Source organism: Rhipicephalus sanguineus, chromosome 6 (assembly GCF_013339695.2).
Source record: "Rhipicephalus sanguineus isolate Rsan-2018 chromosome 6, BIME_Rsan_1.4, whole genome shotgun sequence".
Classification (NCBI taxonomy): Eukaryota; Metazoa; Arthropoda; class Arachnida; order Ixodida; family Ixodidae; genus Rhipicephalus; species Rhipicephalus sanguineus.
Window position 1 is genome coordinate 17,654,036 of NC_051181.1, and position 18,868 is coordinate 17,672,903.

Here is an 18,868-nt window from a genome sequence, read left to right on the forward strand (position 1 = left end):
TTTCAATGTCAGTTGGTGTCGTTCCACCTGAGAAACAACCTACACACGTACTACTATGCATTCCTTTGATACATGTGCCTCGGCAAAGCAAGCCTTTGCACACGAAAGCACGTGAGAACTTGTTAATCGAACCGGTTAATATTTGCCATGGGCACAATTACGCTGCAGCAAAAAAATATATTGCAAGAAATGGTCTAGCTGAACTATGCTGAACGTGCGCCCGCGCTTCGGCGACACGCAGCTGGTCGGCGGAGCGCCGCTCCCCAGCATGAGGACTGCTCGAAGCGCCACCACCCGCATCATTCGGTAAGCGTGCTCGCTCTCCTCCGCGGACGGCAGACTAGCCAATATTCTAGGGACCCTAGTAAAGCCTGTCCACGCCATTTTGCTATGGCGCGTGTGACGTCACGTGCAGCACGGTACGGACATAGTACGGAGCCGTCGTCTTCTACCAGTTTCAGCCGCTGCAAATCGTTCAATTTCAGTGCAAAGCTGAACAAAGCTCAAATATCTCGATATCGCGTGCAGCTGACCCCGGAACACTATCGTTCGCCGCAATGCAGAGGCTTGCACAGCTAGCTGCTTGTTACGTCACGGCTCGCGAGTGCACCAGTGTTGCCTGACTGGTGTTTATAATATATTCGATTATAAATTAAGTGCTCGACCAAATGCGCTAAAATTTCGCCAGCTTATTTGTGAATGCGCAAGGATTAATCCACAGAACACTGATTATGATGGAAAATTGGGTGTCATGGCCCCTTTAAGTCAAAATGTAGGAGGCAGATTTTGCCCCCCCCCCCCTATTATGTGACTATGGGGGGGGGGGGGCGGCCGCCCACCCTGCCCCTCCCCCCGTGCGCACGCCTATGTCACAGAGAGAACAAAGCGCAGAACTGTCATCCAACCTTAATTGAACGATTCAGTTCACTAGGAGCCATAATTTATGATTGCTTTACAGCACATTTCCACTGGGGGCATTCCACACTGCATGACAGACCAGTCACATGGCACAGTGTCACTGCAAGCAGAGCGCAAGGCATTTGTGCGTGTCATTTTTTCACGCTACAATGCACTTTCAGGGGCAGCAGCCACTTGAGGGGCCAGCAGAAACGACACACACACACACCAATGTCGGGATATCTCTTTATACACAACGCGCAATATAACACAGTCATATTCAGTATGGAATAAATAAAAGTGTACAATGCCAGAAAGATGTTCGCTTTTGTGCGCTCAGAGCGGATGCCGGCCGCGCTTGAGGGATGACTGTGTGGCACAGCGCGTCAGGAGGGACGTACAGCCGTGCTCACGCTCCATACCACTTTTTCCCTTGATTGAAGACATGTAAAACCACAATGCATTCTCACGACCGTTCTTTGGTGGAGGGAAAAGAGTACCCATGAAACACAAAACATCTAAAAACATCTATAAATCGTTTTACACAGGTTTCGTGTTTCGTGGGTACTAGCAAATGAAACTCGCTTTTGCATGCTAAATAAACAGTGCACAGACACTAATTACGATTCTGTGCTCTGAGAATCAATTCCCCACTGCTAAGTCTGGTCATTATAAAGTCCCTGAAAAATAACTAAAGTAGCGCCATTGGTGTCAGCGTACACGCCCCTCCTCTCTCATGTGCTTTGTAGATGACAAGTTAGTTGAGCTGCGAAGCTCGCAGAACATGGCTCTTGGCTGGAAAGAGGGGGCTTGTGCAAATTTTTCGCTAGAACGCCCACGGGCGCTGCGGTTCTAAGCGGAAAAGTCCGCAAAATAAAGAACTTGAAAAAAAAAATCATGACAATGTAATGCTTAAGAGCGACGTATTTTCGTGGTGTCCGACAGTGTAAAAACGTACGAACGATACGTAATCAGTGAAAGTACTACTCGCCCCTGATGATAGCGGCACTGCAAACTCGGCGGTGCCAATGAATCGTTAGTTTTTCGAGCGTGACGCTCTAGCTTTTTAAAATATCGTGCAAGCGCTATCTTATTTGTCCGCTTCTGGGTTTACTTGATCGGCGCACGGTGCGTGCTCGACCGCGCTTGAGTGTTTGTACGGAGATTCTGCATGCTTCGGTATGCCAACCTGCTGTGCCAGTGGCGGCAGCAGAAAGAAGCTGTTTTCACTACAGCGGGAAGAAAACCGTAGTTTCCTGGACTAGAGGCGCTGCTGCAGCTGCTAGGAGAGGAGGCGTAGGGACGCAGTTGGCGCTACCTTATAATTTTCAGGGCCTATAGGCCATTAGAGTCCTCTATTGGCATTGCCCTACATATCCCCGCAGCAATGGCCTTTAAAGGAGCACTGACATCAAATTTCAAGATCGAGATGTGCCCATCATTCGATCGCTTGGTATGCATAGGTCTTCTTGGCCAAATTTGAACGGCATCCGTCGCGTGGAAGTTATTTTAATTCGATGACAAACAGCGTAGGAGAAAAAACAAAAAATCGGCTGCCCTGCAACATCGACACTAGTGCTACGTGTTCGGTGTGATACATTGCACAAAAATCACCCTGAGTGACGATACGCTAGTAACAATGACGTCGACGATCTCTGAGTGTGTTTGGAGCCGACTGCCAGCCATGCTTTCACTCTCTTTGCTGTGTCGAAGCGTGCGGCGTGCGTTTGCGGGGCGCACATGCACAATACGACGACTGGCACCCGGCGAGGCCTATTGTTCCGCACCCCTCTCGCTTTGTTGTCGGGCTGCTCTCGAGGTAGTTTTCGTGAGGGGTCACGCGCTTAACAGGTTTAACCCATACCGAGGCACCCACATACTTTCTATCTCTACCGCGCGCGGGGCCCCGATTTGAAAACCGCGCTTTCTACGTCACCACAGCTTGAGTGCACGTGGTCTTTGACGCTCCCCGCATGGGTCGCTAGTTTCTTGTGGTTTTTAGGCGGGCGTTTTGAAGTGACGCTAAAATGGTCACAATTAACTACGCTAGAATTAGTTATACGATACGCTAGAGCATTTACGATTTAACTTAGGGATTACCAGACCCAAAGCTACAAATTACAGTAAAAAAGTCACCAACAAAAATTTTGCTGTCAGGGGTCCTTTAAAGGCCAACTCCGGCGATTTTTCGAGGTCGATGGATCTCAGTGAAATTCGCTGGGTACGTTCCTTTGCACGTTTCCGTCATTTATGCCAAATTACAGGCTTGAGACATACGCAGATTGTTTGCAAATGAATTTTAAAGATTGTCTGCAAACGCCCTCCTGGCTTCCCACAATTATTGGCAACATTGCGTCTGTGACGTCAGTGTTGGCAAGGCGGCGGAAGTGACGCAGCCGAGGGCACCGCTAACTTCGGCGCTTAGGCCGCTACAGCGAGCGTCTGCTGTGCACAAGGCGACAGACAGCGTTGGTTTGGCCAGCGCTTCGCTGGTCGTCCCGGCTGTCACAGTTTTCATACTCCGCGCCGGCGTGACCGGCATGCCTTGCACGACTTCCGGTTCGTTCGTAACAACGTCTACGTCATACGTAGACAGTACACTCGGTTGGGTTTCGGTGTTGCGCTTTTTTGCTTATTTAAAATTATTCTCCAATTTGCCGAGTATTTCTGCTATCGGGCCCGTAACAGGAGCGTCTCAGGAACATAAAAGCACCATTACTTTGACATGGCCAAAAAATCGCCGGAGTTGGCCTTTAACGAGTTGCATAAGGCAGCCTAAAAAGCAGGGGGGGGGGAGCACTCATGTACCATGACTGCATTCCACCACTGGTGCAGTGAGGAGAGTTCTCGGTTGGCAAATTTGAAGCGCAAGCGAGTTGAGCGCATTTGTGTGGCGAATAGCACACGGAGCACGGCAGCAGCCTCCCCCGGACAAGAAACTGCGTTACCTTCCACCACATACACACCACACACGACACGCAATTCAGGGAATGCTGTGCAACTAAAAAGGTGAAACACGCTGTTGACTGCAAAGGCCTAAAGAAGAAGAAAAAGGAAATGCATACAATATATTAACTACAAGCTAAATCAACTCTGTGCAGTTTTCCAAGGCAGACAAAACAACAGGTGACGGGGGCTGCCAAGGCTCCGGAGCGTGTTAAGTTGAAAATATGAAGGTGGCTCACCAAACCTTGGCAGCAAGAGTCACCCAGCGATTTGGTAAATACAGAAACTAACTGCCACTATGAGGTTATGAGTGCACGTAATAGGTTAAAACACAGTGAACATGGATAGCTGCATTAGGCCCACATGCCATCATCAAAATATACATATTTATAATACTTAAGGAATTTATAGTTGCTCAATGCAGTAACATTACAAATTTCAACTGCTCCTTTGGCTGAGGTCAGTTCATAAACACTGTACATATACAATGAGGAGGCAAGGAATTACACTGTGCATATGGCACGTGTCACAAGTGGTTAACACAACAATGTTCTGTCAATTTTTTCACCGTGCCACGGCTGGCTGAAAGTTGGGCTGCAGGAGGAACCGAAAGTGCTTGGCCAAGATAAGTCCACATTAAAGGTAACTGCAACACCGTAATAACTCGGGGCACATCAGCACCTCGAAAGCAGCCAATCATTTAGCTTAAAGGGAAGACCTCAAGAAAGTGAAGGCCGAAGCAAAAAGACTGTGCAGCAAGTTAAAATTTAGATCAACCGAAAAAATCTCGGACTCCAAAAAAGGACTTAAGCTTTGCAATATTTTTCAGGGCAGAGAAGCATAAGGTGGATTAAGAGTCACTGTTGGCACGTGGCAAAGAGAGGTAGCTCAGTCCTTGCAGAGAAACCTAAATCGTTTAGAAGTCAGCACTGTATCTGTGTTTTCTTCCTTATGCTGTGTCCTACGTGGGTTGCAAGGGTTGACGCTTGGGCAAGTTGGTGTGGATTCATTTCAAAATGTTAACAGTGCAAGAACGATTAGGAAGGGATGAGACAACAAAGGTAAACTTTACCTTTGTTGTCTCGTCTCATCCTAATCGTTCTTGCGCTGTTAACATTTTGAAATGAATCTACGTGGGTTGTTCATCATTTTCAGCAGATCACATCTGTTCATTAAAATACTAACATCTTTATTAAATGTCCTCTTCAAAGGTGCAAAGTCATGGTTGTAATTTGCAGTGCGCTACTAAGATGTAAACAAAAGAACGCAGCAAGAAGCACAAGTGGATGCGCTTGTCCTCCTTCCTGGGTAGTTTAGTCTGTGTTTTAGTAGTGCACTGCCAATTTCAACTGAGTGAAACCAACTTGCCTACACACTGGTTCTTTGTTCAAAGTCATGGAAAACCACAGACTGGGCAAGTAGAGACAAACAGGACATGTTCACTATGAACAAATGGTTCGTCAACTGATGGGCCGTCCTGTGCACTGTACTTTGGTCTTGGTGCAAAAAAGATTTGGTTGGTTGGTTGTGGGCTCTGAGAATTGCCAGTGGTGGGCTACAGATAATTTTAACCGCTGGGTTTCTTTAATGTGATATCAGAATACAAGGGCCTCTAGCATTTTACCTCTATAGGAACATGACCGCCACAGCCGGGATCTTTCAGGTCGGCAGCAGAACACTAACCACTGGAACACCACAGCGGTGATAAAGCAAAGAATAAAGCAGACAGAGCACCAAGCCTCGTCTATATTGTTTCACGCTGCTCCAGAAATTCATATTTATTCCCTGCGCTTGTTAACAATGCTGCATTTGACGAGTTTAGCACAAGCACCAGCAGTTCACCTGCAGCCAAAGTAAACACGCTGCTCATTATACCGTATGGTGAAGGAGCGCACTTTTGACTGGGACAAAGGGGACAAGAACACAACACTCGCTACATGCTGCCTAGTGGCACAAGCAGCACGGTTCACTACAGCATAGCTGATCCTTCAACAATAACAACGCACACGATACAAACACACTTCTGATACGTAGCAAGGTGCGATTTCCTGTTACAGTAAAATCGGAACACTAACCAAAAGCCCCCTCTGCAGCCACTACAAGAAATGACCACTATCTCACATTTCATTGTTCCAGAGGGCTTCAATTACCATCATCGTCAAAAATTGCTCTCTTGGCTAACACAAAAGCTTCCGCGGAATGAATAAAACAATTTGCTTAAAAACTGACTGATGTGAAGCTCCCAGGCATAGGATGGTTTCATTGACAATAATGAAACACACACACACACACACACACACACACACACACACACACACACACACACACACACACACACACACACACACACACACACACACACACACACACAAAGCCTTAGTTTGACACTTCAGCAAGGATGTGCAAATAAGATGTGTCTATAGCCAACCGAGGGAAGTCCCAAGAAAACCCCAAACACAGGCAACTTCTTAACAAGTACTGCAACCACGTCGAAGCCTCCAAAGAGGATATAACGCAGCATAGAACTGCCACCTTCAAAATAATGACCTACCATACAACACAGCCCTGTCAACAAACAAACGTGAGCCGAACCACACTACATCAGATCAAGCACCTCAAATCCCTCTTTCATAAGAGGTCTGCTCACAGCATGAAAAACACTTTTCTGAGGAATGGCCAATAGTTCCATAGAATAAATAAGATGCAGACAAGCCAAGTAAAATATATGATGACAATAAATCTGAAATCTGCTATGCCTTAGCTGTCTGTTCTTGCTTAAATCTGCCCAAGTCATGGACAGAATAACTTGCAAGCCTAAGAGTGCAGCACATACACAAAACCCCATCGTTCCAAGTAGGCAGCACAGGATAACCAATTACTGTTTATTGATATGAAAGGAATTAAACAATGCTTACCTATCCAAACTGCCTCATTCATCCCCAACCTTCCTCCACACAGCAGAGCTAACATAGGATGTGACAGGTCACGATTCGCAAGCCCTGACAAAAGTTGCCATAAAGGTTCTTCAAACAAGTGTCAACGTACGCACTGCTAATGCCAAAACTGCGAAGCCCGGAACAAGGGCTAAAGAATGCACTAATGGAATGAAGTGTCCTTCCTACAAACTGCTTTGACCAGGAATATGCACAAACAAAACCCTAAGTTCCACATAATTGGGCTCCTTGCAGTGCACGAAAAGGGGCAGGCAGTATTCAAACGATCGCCCAGTAGCATTCATGTCCAACAAAGCTGCCCCCTTTCGTGTCGGTCCTTCACTAGAAGAACATTGGGCAGTTCTCAGGCACCTAGACAGTGCCTCCAATCCCTCTTTTCGGCAAAAGCTGCGACGCATGCTGCCGCTGTGGCTGTTATGTGCAGCAAAACAGTCTATGTTAAAATGCCCCACACATGCAATCAAATCTCACACTGCATGAGGCCACTGCCTTGGCAAGGTTAGGCTCATCCTCCAGGGGCAAAAGCGCACCAGTCTCTCCTAAAAAGAAACTACACTGACGCGTTGCTCACGCATACCTGAAAACCTCAACATTCGGGAGAGGACTCGACAAAGGAAAACTGGTGTACTTTACAGTTTCTCAGGGCCACAGGAACGTCAGAGATGAATGATTATCAGCAAAGTTAGTAGATGTCAGTACTCATAATTACAGGGCACATGCACACATCTGTAATTAAGGAACAAAATATGTTGTGTCTCATGACAGCTAGCACTAGTAGCCCCTTCACAATCTTAGTACGCTTTTCTGCAAGATGCCGATGTACTATGTCAAAAGTAACTTAACCATTCCGCATGCAATAGAACAAGGCCAGGGAATTTTAGAACTACTGTCCTTTGTTCTTTTCTTTCACAGTGGGATTAGGTCTGCTTTTCTTGAGATACATGGCCATGCCCATATAATGGTTAACCTGGTTGATCCTGCCAGTAATCATTTGCTTGTCTCAAAGAATAAGCCACTGATGTTTAAGTGCATGCCCCGCTATGGTTTTTAAGACCATTACTTTCTACTTGTAACTGTGGCAATTCTAGAGCTAATACATGCAGTGAGCCTGAAGCGCTTTAGGCTATGGGTGTCAAAAAAAAGAACTGCACAAAATTCAGGAATCTCCCTGGCAAATCAGGAGAGTTGGCAGGCAGGCAAATGGCTAATGTTTACATCGAATACACCGTCAGCAAGTTGCTGCAAATGAAAACCTTTCAGGCACCCAACATAAAGCATGCATGCTACGTCTTTTCTGTGTGTCTGAATTGGGCGATGTCCAAACTAGCGAAACTGAGAAAACTTTGAGGCCGGTCAGGTATTTTGAGGGAGCACAGCGCAATTTCAACAGATTTCCCAGTTTTGGCACAGCCTGACGCAAGGATTTCTATCAAATTGGTACAGCTGTCGCACCTCTGCTGCTGTGTACCGTGACAGCTAGTAGGCTCTGGCCTATCCTTATGTGCTTTTCCACACCAGTGTACTGCAGTGAATGTGACTTGAGCTTTCCGCATGCGATCAGAAAATTTTGGAACAGACATCCTTAGTTATTTTCTTTTCACAACGGTGCTAGCACGGCCTTTTGAGAGATATATGGCTGTGCCCGTAAATTGGGAGGATTGCTCAAAATTCAGGAGTCTCCAGGGCAAATCAAGAGAGTTGGCAGGTACGCTGATGTCCAATTCCTTTAGGACAGACTGGTGAGGAAAGCTCCTCTTCCAAGACAAACTGGCACCACAACGGCAATGAGTCTTCCCCTTCTACCACACCATTCTGCAGCCCAGCAAAAGCTGCACATTCCAATGCAACACAAAGAACAATCCCCTGTCCAAACAGAGCACAAATTTCTGAACAGAATAGCGATGTGCCAACACAGAGGAGACCAAATGCATTGTCCAAGCAAGAAAAACATAGCAGAAGCAAGTGGGCACAAATGCGAACAACGGTAGTGCCTCCCAAGGCAAATCAATGGCAGGATTTGCAGATAAAGAATGAAGGGCCATTACATTCACAGCCAAAGTGACTAGTGCCTGCCCCAAACCAGCTATGCACAACAGCGCTGCTTGCCTGAGCAGTGCCTGCACGCACAAGCGTAACATTCTATTAACCTGTATGTGATAAGCAACAATTGTTGAGTGTGCCAACTTAAGACAAAAATCCTCAATAAAAACAAGTAACAAATGCTCCACAATTATCAACTTCCCACGATTCCATGACAACATTTCCACTGAACATTCTTCCAATGAATGAGACTGCTAGACCGCAATCAACTGCACCAAGTACTGTCATATGTTACACATCTGCTTCCAATTGCTTGACAAAAATAAATAGAATTGCATTTGAGAATTAAAGGCAATGGCAAATATATGCACGATTAAATGTGTAACATCAATGCAATAATTTAAGTGTAATCCCATTTTTACTATCCATTCCCAGAATTTGGGGACGTGTGTATGTCGTGCCATCTCTCGATGGCAGCAATGGCGTCCTGCCAGAACTGGATGGGAAATAGGTGACAGAAAAAAACTCTGATCTCTTGAAAAAAGATGGTTATCAAAAACGACTCCGGGTTCCATACAGCAGAGACCTACTGGAACATTTTGGTGAAATTGCAGTATCGCGCTAGAAAGCGTGTGGCTTCCCAGGACAATTGAACACCACCCAATAGAAACACACGGGGCCCATTGTAATATAATACACACTCTGGGAAGCCATGCGGTTTGTAGCGCGACGCTGTAATTTTCACAGAATGTTCAAATAAGTCTCTGCCGTATAGAACCGAGAGTCGTTTTTGACAACTAGCTTTTTTCGTCGGATATGATTTTTTTCGCCTATTTCCCATTCAGTTACGGCAGGCCACTGCTGTCACCGATGAGAGATGGCGCTACATGCACATGTCCCCAAATCCTGGTCATGTGCTTCAATGAACTAGGCTTTTAACAAATGCCTAGCTGGTGTACGTCCAATGTTTGCTGGTCACAGTGAGTGAGAGTGAGCTGCAAATAGTCATACACCAATTAAGAAGCTCCTGCTCATAAGAAATTAACAACCACTGCCAAGATTGTTCTCATACTCGCATATTACCAATTCATACAAATTCATTTCAGAGCCCGCTCTATTTGCCGCGGCTTGTGGTGCTGCTATTGGTGCCAATTATACGATCCGTGTATTCCTCTTGCGTTCTTATCACACATACAGATTTCTGCAGCACAGACACTTTGCTGCTGCGCTGTCACATCATACAATATGCAGTGAAAAATATAGACATCATGATTTAGCTTAAAATTTAATTTGAGAAACTAGTGCACTGAATATGTCACTTTAAAAAAACATAGCTGAAAGCCCCTTCAGCTCGGACGATGCAATGTTAGCCATGGGGCCGGTCGATAACGAGCTTACTATGTGACCCTTACTGCATGTCAGGAATTTACGCCTGAATGCTGCAACAGTTGTGGGGTCCTGGGTGTGCTTGCTGAGCGGGCATGCGGCAGTACCTACATGTATGCCTTTGGTTCAGTACTGGCGCTGCCCGTTTCAAAGCAGGCACTTACTACACATCCCCAACAACTGGAAAAGTCAACAGAGCTGGGCACCATCAGACTTGCCAAAAACGCCATCCTTTCATGAAGACTCAAGATGCAGCAGGCTCTTTACTTGCAATCACTAGTGGAAGGATGTCACCACAGTACAGCTACTGTGTGAAAATTGCAAGCTGTGATGCACGCTGGTTGCTGTCGGGCACCTAACAAATGCCAAGCAAGACAAGTCAGCTATTCGGAAAAACACAGCCTTAAAATAGTCACTTACAGTACTTTGAAGGTGAAATGACTTGCCAAATTCTTTTGGTACATTCCCCCATCTCCTCAGACAACACCATTTGGCATACTTTCATATAAGCAGGAAATTTCAACTGCAGCAGAAAATATGTTCATATGCGACATTAATTTCAGTTGCAAATTAGCTGATGAAGCGTTACAGCAAGTTTGGCGCTCAATTTAAAAAAAGTACAGAGTGGGAACAAAATCGACTTATTTGCAAATGCAATGCTGATCATTGTGCCAGTATCTACAATAGAAAACAGGGCTTTGGCAATACAGTCGAACCGGCTTATAACAATCTATCCATTAGAACAACAACATTTCGGTGCACTAACGATTTTTCTGTGCTACCCACGAAAACTGCATTAGATAAACAATTCAGACACAGCCACGTTAAAGGTATGGTGCATATGCAGTGGAATAAGAAAAGAAGATAAAAATATAATTTGTTAAGGCATGCAAGGGGTGCGCACTGCTGCATGCCCCCCTCCAGTTTAATTGTCACTAAGATATCTTAGATCGGCGAGCACTGCATGCAGATTTCAGACGCCGCGAGCGAGACCACTCAATTTCCAGGCATTTCTCCAGGAGGAGAATGGCAGTGAGCAAAAAGAAAGGGTAGCACGAAACCTAAGCTAACGGCGAGCTTTTGGATAGCAACATTGTCCAATGTTCTTGATGGCTATGACAGCTCTTAAAGGAGCACTGACACAAAATTTCGAAGGCGAGATAATGAGTGAAATAGATGTATGTGGAGCCATACACAACGTCTACGAAATATCAAGGGCCAATATAGCCTAGAACATATTTAATATCAATTTTAAAGTGCGTGCCGCGCGAGTGAGCGAGATGCAAGCACATCGCGACGCCGACATCAACGCGATGGCTGTATAAACAAACCTACGTCACGAGTTTGTGTTGGCTGGTTGCTGGTTGTGCCCTTGCGCTTGTGCCATGCTACCTGCCATTTCTTCCTCCATGCCTGCGGCTTTGCGCGTGCTAGTTGTGTTCTCTTCCGCTGTTCGCTCGTCGTGCCCGTTGGCAGATGTTATGGCCCACTCACGCTAGCGGCAAGCCTGCCGCAACGGCGCGGTGCCGCACGCGCAAGAGCTGTCCAACGTGCACAGCAAGCATCGCCGGCGAGGCATTCGTGCCTCCGAAAAACATGGCCGCACAGTCAAAAGCGGTTGTCGCTAATAGTGTCATATCAAAAAAGTGTTCCTACCCCTGTAAAGCTTATGTTTTCTAGTATCCAGCCATGTGCCTAAAGAGAGATTTTGATCCACTGCTCCTGGAAGTAATTCTAATTAATTATCAATTAACAGTGGAACTAATTGACATACTTAAAAACTAATTGCACATTTGGAATTGGCAAAAGAACAGAGAAAGACTGTGCAATTTCATTAAATTTAGTAAAGGAGGTCACAAGACAACCCCCCCCCCCCTAAAAAAAACGTTTTCAGCTTCGATATTGAGGGGGCGGCTTCTCAGTAACGTGTAATCGCAGTGTGACATCATGGGGAGACAGCAAGTTGCGACGTACTAGCGGCAGATCTGTCATCTGTTCGCGATGCACGTAAACAACAAATGTAATAGCCGTCCAGGGACCCCGACAGTGTTTTCTGAGATTTAGGCTGCATGCAGGACGCAGAGTTCACAAACTCAGTGGAACTGTGTCGACTGGCTGGGATATTGTCGACTGCGGTGGGGAAGGCTTGCAGATGAAAACTTTAAAATCAAAGTGATATATCTTATACGTGTTGTCTGACTCCGGTGTGTGGAGAGCATTCACACCAAGGAAATGAGAAATGTCCCTTTTGCGATGTCTCAAAATTGTGCCAGTACTCCTTTAATCTCCCCTTCTTTCCTCCTCCTCCTTACCCTCACTTCCCTTTCCCACCCAACTGCTAGACTATACTATACAAGGCTATGCTCTGCTCCGCTTGCTTGCCTGTATAGCCAACTGGCTATGACGCTTGCCTTCGGCTTGCGGGTATGCGGGTTCGAATTCTGGATGCCAAGAATTTCTCTCGCCCATCAGAGTTGGTGCATCCCATGCAGGACAAATCGGCGCACGTGTACTGGGAGCAAGGAGAAGACGAGGACAAAGAGCGTGTTGACAGTTTTCTGTTTGCTCTGCACGGTCAGCTTAAATAGCTTTACTGTTAAAAGACTGGTAGCGCCAAAGTACGAACCGAAGTTTGGAACACCACACGGAGACAGGCAAGGATTACCTCGTTTGTAGTGGGTTTGAAGCCTAGAATAATGAGTTTTTTGGAAGCCAGATTGCTGATCTGTTGGAGCTGATTTTTATCTCTACTATTACATCCTGCTCCATCATGACGAAGTTTGACTGTATCACGACCACTTTTCTAAGCAATCTTAAGTTTGTTATAGACAGGTTCGCTGTATTGCTTGGAGAGATTAACGATATGCGGGAGCCCTTTTTTTCAGCTCTTAAGAATTGCCAGGTTCAAACCATGTCGTAGTTCTCCTGTCCTCTGGTACCTTGTTGGTGCGTGCAACCTCTATGGAAAGCAACTCGGTACACTGTGGCAAGCAGCCCAGGAACATAAGCTGGCTGGCAGAGAAAATGGCATTGTTGTGCTCACACAAGTCAACAGGCAATGCAGCAAGTTGCTGAGCCCACACTAACCATGATCCACCAGCATTACGCTTGTCAGTTGGTAACTGCACACGTGAGTCTTCCTAGCTAAATGTGGGTGCAGCTACAGCAGGTTTTGGCTACATTAAATAAACCACGGTCAGCGTGTCTAAGCAACTGGGGGCCCAAGGGATCCCCGCAAAGTACCCCCTTGGAACACATTTTGGTTGGATCGTGTGACCATCTCCACATACCTGCCCTGGTCACTAGATACACAGAGAGACAAATAAAATGGCAGGCTGGGAGCAAAACATCAGCTACCATAGTTGATTTTTTTGGTACTTAGGGCATTGCGATACATATGAAGATGTGGCCATGACAAGTAATGCATCGCGAACTGCCAGCAGAGGCTCTGTTGACAGAGCTCCGCCGGCGTTGCACATACGACGCCTTGGGAGACGAAACGCGGACTGACAGCTTTAAAAACAGGAGGGAGACTCCCGTGAAGTGGTGCCAACAAAGAGGAGGATAAGTTAGGTCAGCCTTTGAAATATGATCCATGCAGATGGTAGGAGAGAATGGAATGATCACAATGTGCATGAACTATGCCATAAGCGAAAATTGAATACAAAGGGAGCTTCCTCCCGTGGCAACGAGCAGCAAACGTGGAGCCCCTCAATGGAAGGACCCTTTAAAGGGTCTCTCCAAAGGCCCCAAAAACACTTCCAGCCACCATTCGAGACTTAAAACAATAGAGGCCCGTTGCTGGCAGTTCGTCCAGTGTCAGCCGGAGGTGCCCCTTCCCCGAGCCGGGACGCAGTGGGAGTCGCGCCGGCCCGAGCACTGGGCGGCCGGGGCAAGTCGGCCGCCCGCAAGGAAGGGGGCGGGGCTAGCTCAAGCAAAGTACATGACCTTGAGGGTCTCCGGGTGGATTGTGACTGCGCGGGCGAGTGCCACAACCGTCCGGTCGTCCCCGTTGCTCGACTGGTGGCTGCCTTCACCACTGCACAGACAAGACACCATTTCTAAAGGCTCTACGTCGCTGTTAGGGGGCTAATAACAAAATCCACACTGTACAACTCATTGTGTGACTCAATATGCTCCAAAGAAGGGGAATGGATTCAGGGGCACATTTATTTGTTAGCACACCATACCAAGCAAATAGGTAATAAAGCCAAGGCGTGTTATTTGTAGTTTAAGCGTAGTAATTATGCAACACAGGAAATATTCAACTAGTCAGAAAACAACTTGCCACAAACAGGACCGAACCCACAACCTCAGCATACAAACGGCATACGAACAGCCACTGCCCCAACAATGATCGGTTGTGCAGAATGCTAAGGGGGCATACCTGTCGTGTTCTTTCTCGACAAGGTGGTATCGGGCACGGAAGGCCACCAGATGTGCGTAGTAGGCTGGAGCTGGAATGGAGACAGAGCGCGTGCAGCGCACATACGTATGGCACAGCTGGTAGGTCAAACACTGCAGCTCATCCGCCGAGAACTGGTTGTCATCCCAGAGCACATGGTAGTGCGACGGCCGGCTCGTCCCCTGCATTACGATATACAGTAAAACCTCAGTGATACAAATCTCACGCATCATCTGATCTTCGTATCTCCCCCAAACATGGAAAATTATTATGTGACAAAAGAAAGCTGGCGCACGTTTTCATTTATTGTTTCCCAGGGCCGTAACAATGTCATGAACAGCTATGAATGATTGCCAGTAAAGTTTTTAGATGTCAACGATCATACTTGTACTCGTAAATAGCTCATGCTGACGTGTGTAATTAATGAACCAAATGTGCTGTGACTCGTGATGGCTAGTAGCTCCTTCCTAATCTTAGTACGCTTTCGCACATGAGACCAAAGTATTGCGGCGAATGTGACTTTACCCTTTGAGGGTTTATGCCATACATGTACATCATTGCCTGTATGTTTAAAACGTGGGCCTTTTTTGATTATTTCTCTTGCTTGGCATGTGCTGCCGCACTTCGGGAATACATGAAATTTTGTTCATGCGCCGATGTCTCTCAGTTTTTTTCTTATTACCAAAGAGGCATGCCGGCTTTCGCTCGTGCACCCGAGCAAGCGCAGTGCGGCTGATTTCGCGCACCTTTTTCGGTCATTTCTCTGGCTTGGCATGTGCTGCCACACTTCGAGAATACGTGGAATTTTTTTATCATGCACCGATGTCTCTCCGTTGTTCTTTTTAACACGAAAGTGTTTTATGCCAGGGTCCACCAAGTACATCCGTCAGGGATATGACGTTGATAAAATGGACGCCAACGAGTGAGAAAGAAAAAAACCAAGAAAAAGATCCCTCGCTGGGAATCGAACCCATGACCTTGCGGACGCGACGGCAAGCGCCCGATGCCCTACCAACTAAGCTAACTCGGCAGATGCAGGACACGGCGCGAACGCGCCTTATATCTTTCACGCGTTCTCTTTCACACGGTGCTCTCTGCTGGCGATGTAGGTAGGCGGGGCGGAGTGGGGCGGTGCCGCCGTCTGTGAGAAGTGAAAAGAAGTAATGGTTCACGATCGACATTTACTAGCACTTACTCAGAGATTGCGCGCGATATCGGAGGTCATGGTTAAAACGTCTCTGTGTGCGTCGGCGCGCTGGCATCGCCGAGGCACCCTTGACGCAGTTCGTTCTTTGCCTTTCACTTCGTGTTAGCGTGCGTCGGCTCATCGGAGTAGTGCAGCTTCCACATGCACCAACGGGATTTCTCCGCCGCCGACTGCTTCGATTGCGAGAGCACCGACTAACAAAACTGCTGCAATACGCGTTGCAGAAAGGACGCGATTTCGACGCGCGAATGTCGTGCCTTGGTGGAGTGAGACCAGCGCCTGCGAGACAGAGGCCAGCGGGATGCACGCGTTTGCGGCTCAGGCAACGAACCTCTACCTCCCGTATTGCTGAAGCGCAGTGTGTGGTAGTGTATGCATGAGTGCAAGTGTCAGTCACCCATTGCTAGAAAGTGCACCCCGTGCCGTTTTTAATTGACGACGCTTTGAAGAAGTGCATACTGGGTACCAGTGTTAATTATGAGATTGTTGATATCATCCTTACGCGGGATTCACGATTCGCTGTGTCCAAGTGTATGTTCACGACGTCAGCTACCACAACAGTCTAATCATGATCATGGGCGCTAGTCGTCGCGATAGAGACATGCCGTCAACATGGGTGCATTCACGTCAAACGGTGCTACAGCGGCCAAACACGAATAGACATTGTACAAGCTCTCATATATCACTACAGAATAAGCACTACTTCTGTGAAAACACGTTTCACTTTCGTGTTATACCGATTCTTACGACGGAGGGATCAGCCATGTTTTTCTTCACAAAGTGGCACACCGGCTTTCGCTTGCACATCCAAGCGCACACGCAGTGTGGCTGGTTTCGATTTCATCTTTCGGGTGGTTATCGCTTCTCGTGCCCGGAAAGCCGATAGCTGTCTGGTTTCTAATCTCTCAAAGGGTGACTGCTTCTTACTCTCATTTATTGCTTCCCGGAAGTACTAATAACGTGGTAATGCGTTACCGGTAACTAGTTACTTTTAAGTTAGAGGAACTTGTACACTGTAACACTGTTACTTCTTTGCACAGTAACGGTAAGGGGAAATACCGTTACAGTTACTTCTGTTTTATAAAAAAATGATCCAGCAGCAGCAGCACCCGTTAGAGGCCGACGTTAAACGCTTTCCACCTTTTCGAACTTCCTTCTTTACCATATCCTCTCCACTATTCAACTTTCCACAATAGGGGTCCCCTTGCAGTTTAGGAGAGGAGGTCGCTAAGAGGTTATCTTCCCTACAGATGACCGAGGTAGGAGGTTGTTCTTTAACGCAAGTTCAAGTTTACTTGTAAGCTACATATCGTAAATCAATCATGTTGCAACAGAACACCTTGCTAAATTCACGTCCGTTTTTTTTTTTCAGCATATAGATCCTTTTTGTCACTTGAGCTTCTAGCTCTGTTCTTGGTGTACTGGTGGAGCATTAGGATGCATCGTCTCCTTTGTCCGTGGCTCCGAGCTAATCATGTTTTACAGGCGGCTAGAAAGCAGCAGCGTGCGAAACGGCCGAGATCCAGCAATACCGAACTATCGAAGCAATTTTTTAAAACCTCTTAGGAACTCAGTGTAAAAGGTTTACTCCGACTTGACACAATTATTAACAAAATGATATAGACGTTTTGCCTACTATGCAGGTTGCATCCTCAGGTTGTTGCAAGCCAATGCGTTGCGGCGAATGAACCACGATTCCAGGAGTTTTCTTCCCCCCGACTTCGTTCACGAGCCAGCGCGTCCCATTGTTTAGGTCAAAGCTGTGCGATGTTGTCCAGCAGTGTTCAACAACGCGTTGCATGAGTTGCTTTAACATGGTGATGAGCTTACGGTAGGGAACACTACAAAGTACACAGTGTTAACAAGATGAGCACAAACGTCAACTGGTTTTTATTATTCATGCATAGACATATACCATACCTGCCAAGTTTGGAGAAACGGAATCCGGGAGATCTACTCAACGGGAGGGGGAGGGGGGGTACTGTACTGCGATAGCAATTATATGGACACTGTCAGCGGGATTTTGCGGTCGCCGCTGATCTGTACAGAGTCCAAACCGATAACATCGCATGCGCATCGTCTGTTTTATGTGCAGGTAAAAGCGCGCTAGCGCTAGGGACGAACGCGGTTGAAGCAGAGATGAAACGACCCGGCCGTCACCGTCGCGCGAAGGGCACATGCGATAACATCGCTCCGCGTGCGAGGCCTGTCATCGCTTGCTTACCAGTTATTTCGTCGGGCAAGATTTTGTGTGTACACAAACACATCATCTACGAAATATTAACGGCTGATATAACCTATATGTGGCCAGACAACTTTGCTCATGTGGCCAGACAAAGCACTGGACGCGCGGGGCGAAACTGGATTTCCGGGAGATTTTCCTATGACCCGTACAACCGGGAGAAACGTTCAAAATCCGGGAGTCTCCCGGGTAATGCGGGAGACTTGGCAGGTGTGCATATACATATAAGTTAACAAAAACATGTAGAAAGAGATAGTACACTTGACTCCGCCTATGTGACGTCCATCATGAACTCGATTTCCGCAGGAGATCGATGGCTCGCTGACGCATGCTTTGGCGCCCAGAGATGCCACGACAGCAGCTTCGTAAACTATTCTCTCCCAGTCGTCTTTTATCCGCTTTACAATAGTTGTTTCTTCGAACTGGGGTACGCATGTGCATTGTTTACAGCGAGTAGCTAAATTCCCGGAATGGGCAATCTGTTGACAGTTGTACCAGTGTTCTCTAAGCCTAGTGTTATACACCTTGAGGTCTGTCCAATATATTTTTTCCCGCATGTTAATGGCAAACTGTAAACTAAAGTTTGCGCTCGTCTTGTTAACACTGTGCCCTGTGTACTTTGTAGCGTTCCCTACCGTAAGCGCATCACCAAGCCAACATGAACAAACTAGTTCCTTTCATCGCATACTCGCATTGCTTTAGCAACACGCCGTTTTTCCTGCCTGTTTCACCGATGTAAATCGCGTCGCAATCCCCGCATTGTACATATATATAACCCCGCTCTGATCGTC

General features: G+C 46.9%; 1 protein-coding gene across 3 annotated transcripts in view; it reads right to left on the minus strand.

Annotated features, from left to right (window-relative positions):
* Window positions 1-3,299: 3,299 nt before the first annotated feature.
* LOC119395629 (protein argonaute-2) overlaps window positions 3,300-18,868 on the minus strand; it is a 126,827-nt gene continuing 111,258 nt past the window's right edge. For all 3 annotated transcript variants that reach the window (XM_049416708.1, XM_049416707.1, XM_037662611.2), the window contains exons 9-10: window positions 14,611-14,810; window positions 3,300-14,262 (exon numbers count right to left, since the gene is read on the minus strand). In XM_049416708.1, coding sequence (XP_049272665.1) covers window positions 14,154-14,262; window positions 14,611-14,810 — 309 coding nt within the window. In that variant the 3' untranslated portion in view covers window positions 3,300-14,153. The remainder of the gene's footprint in view (window positions 14,263-14,610; window positions 14,811-18,868) is intronic.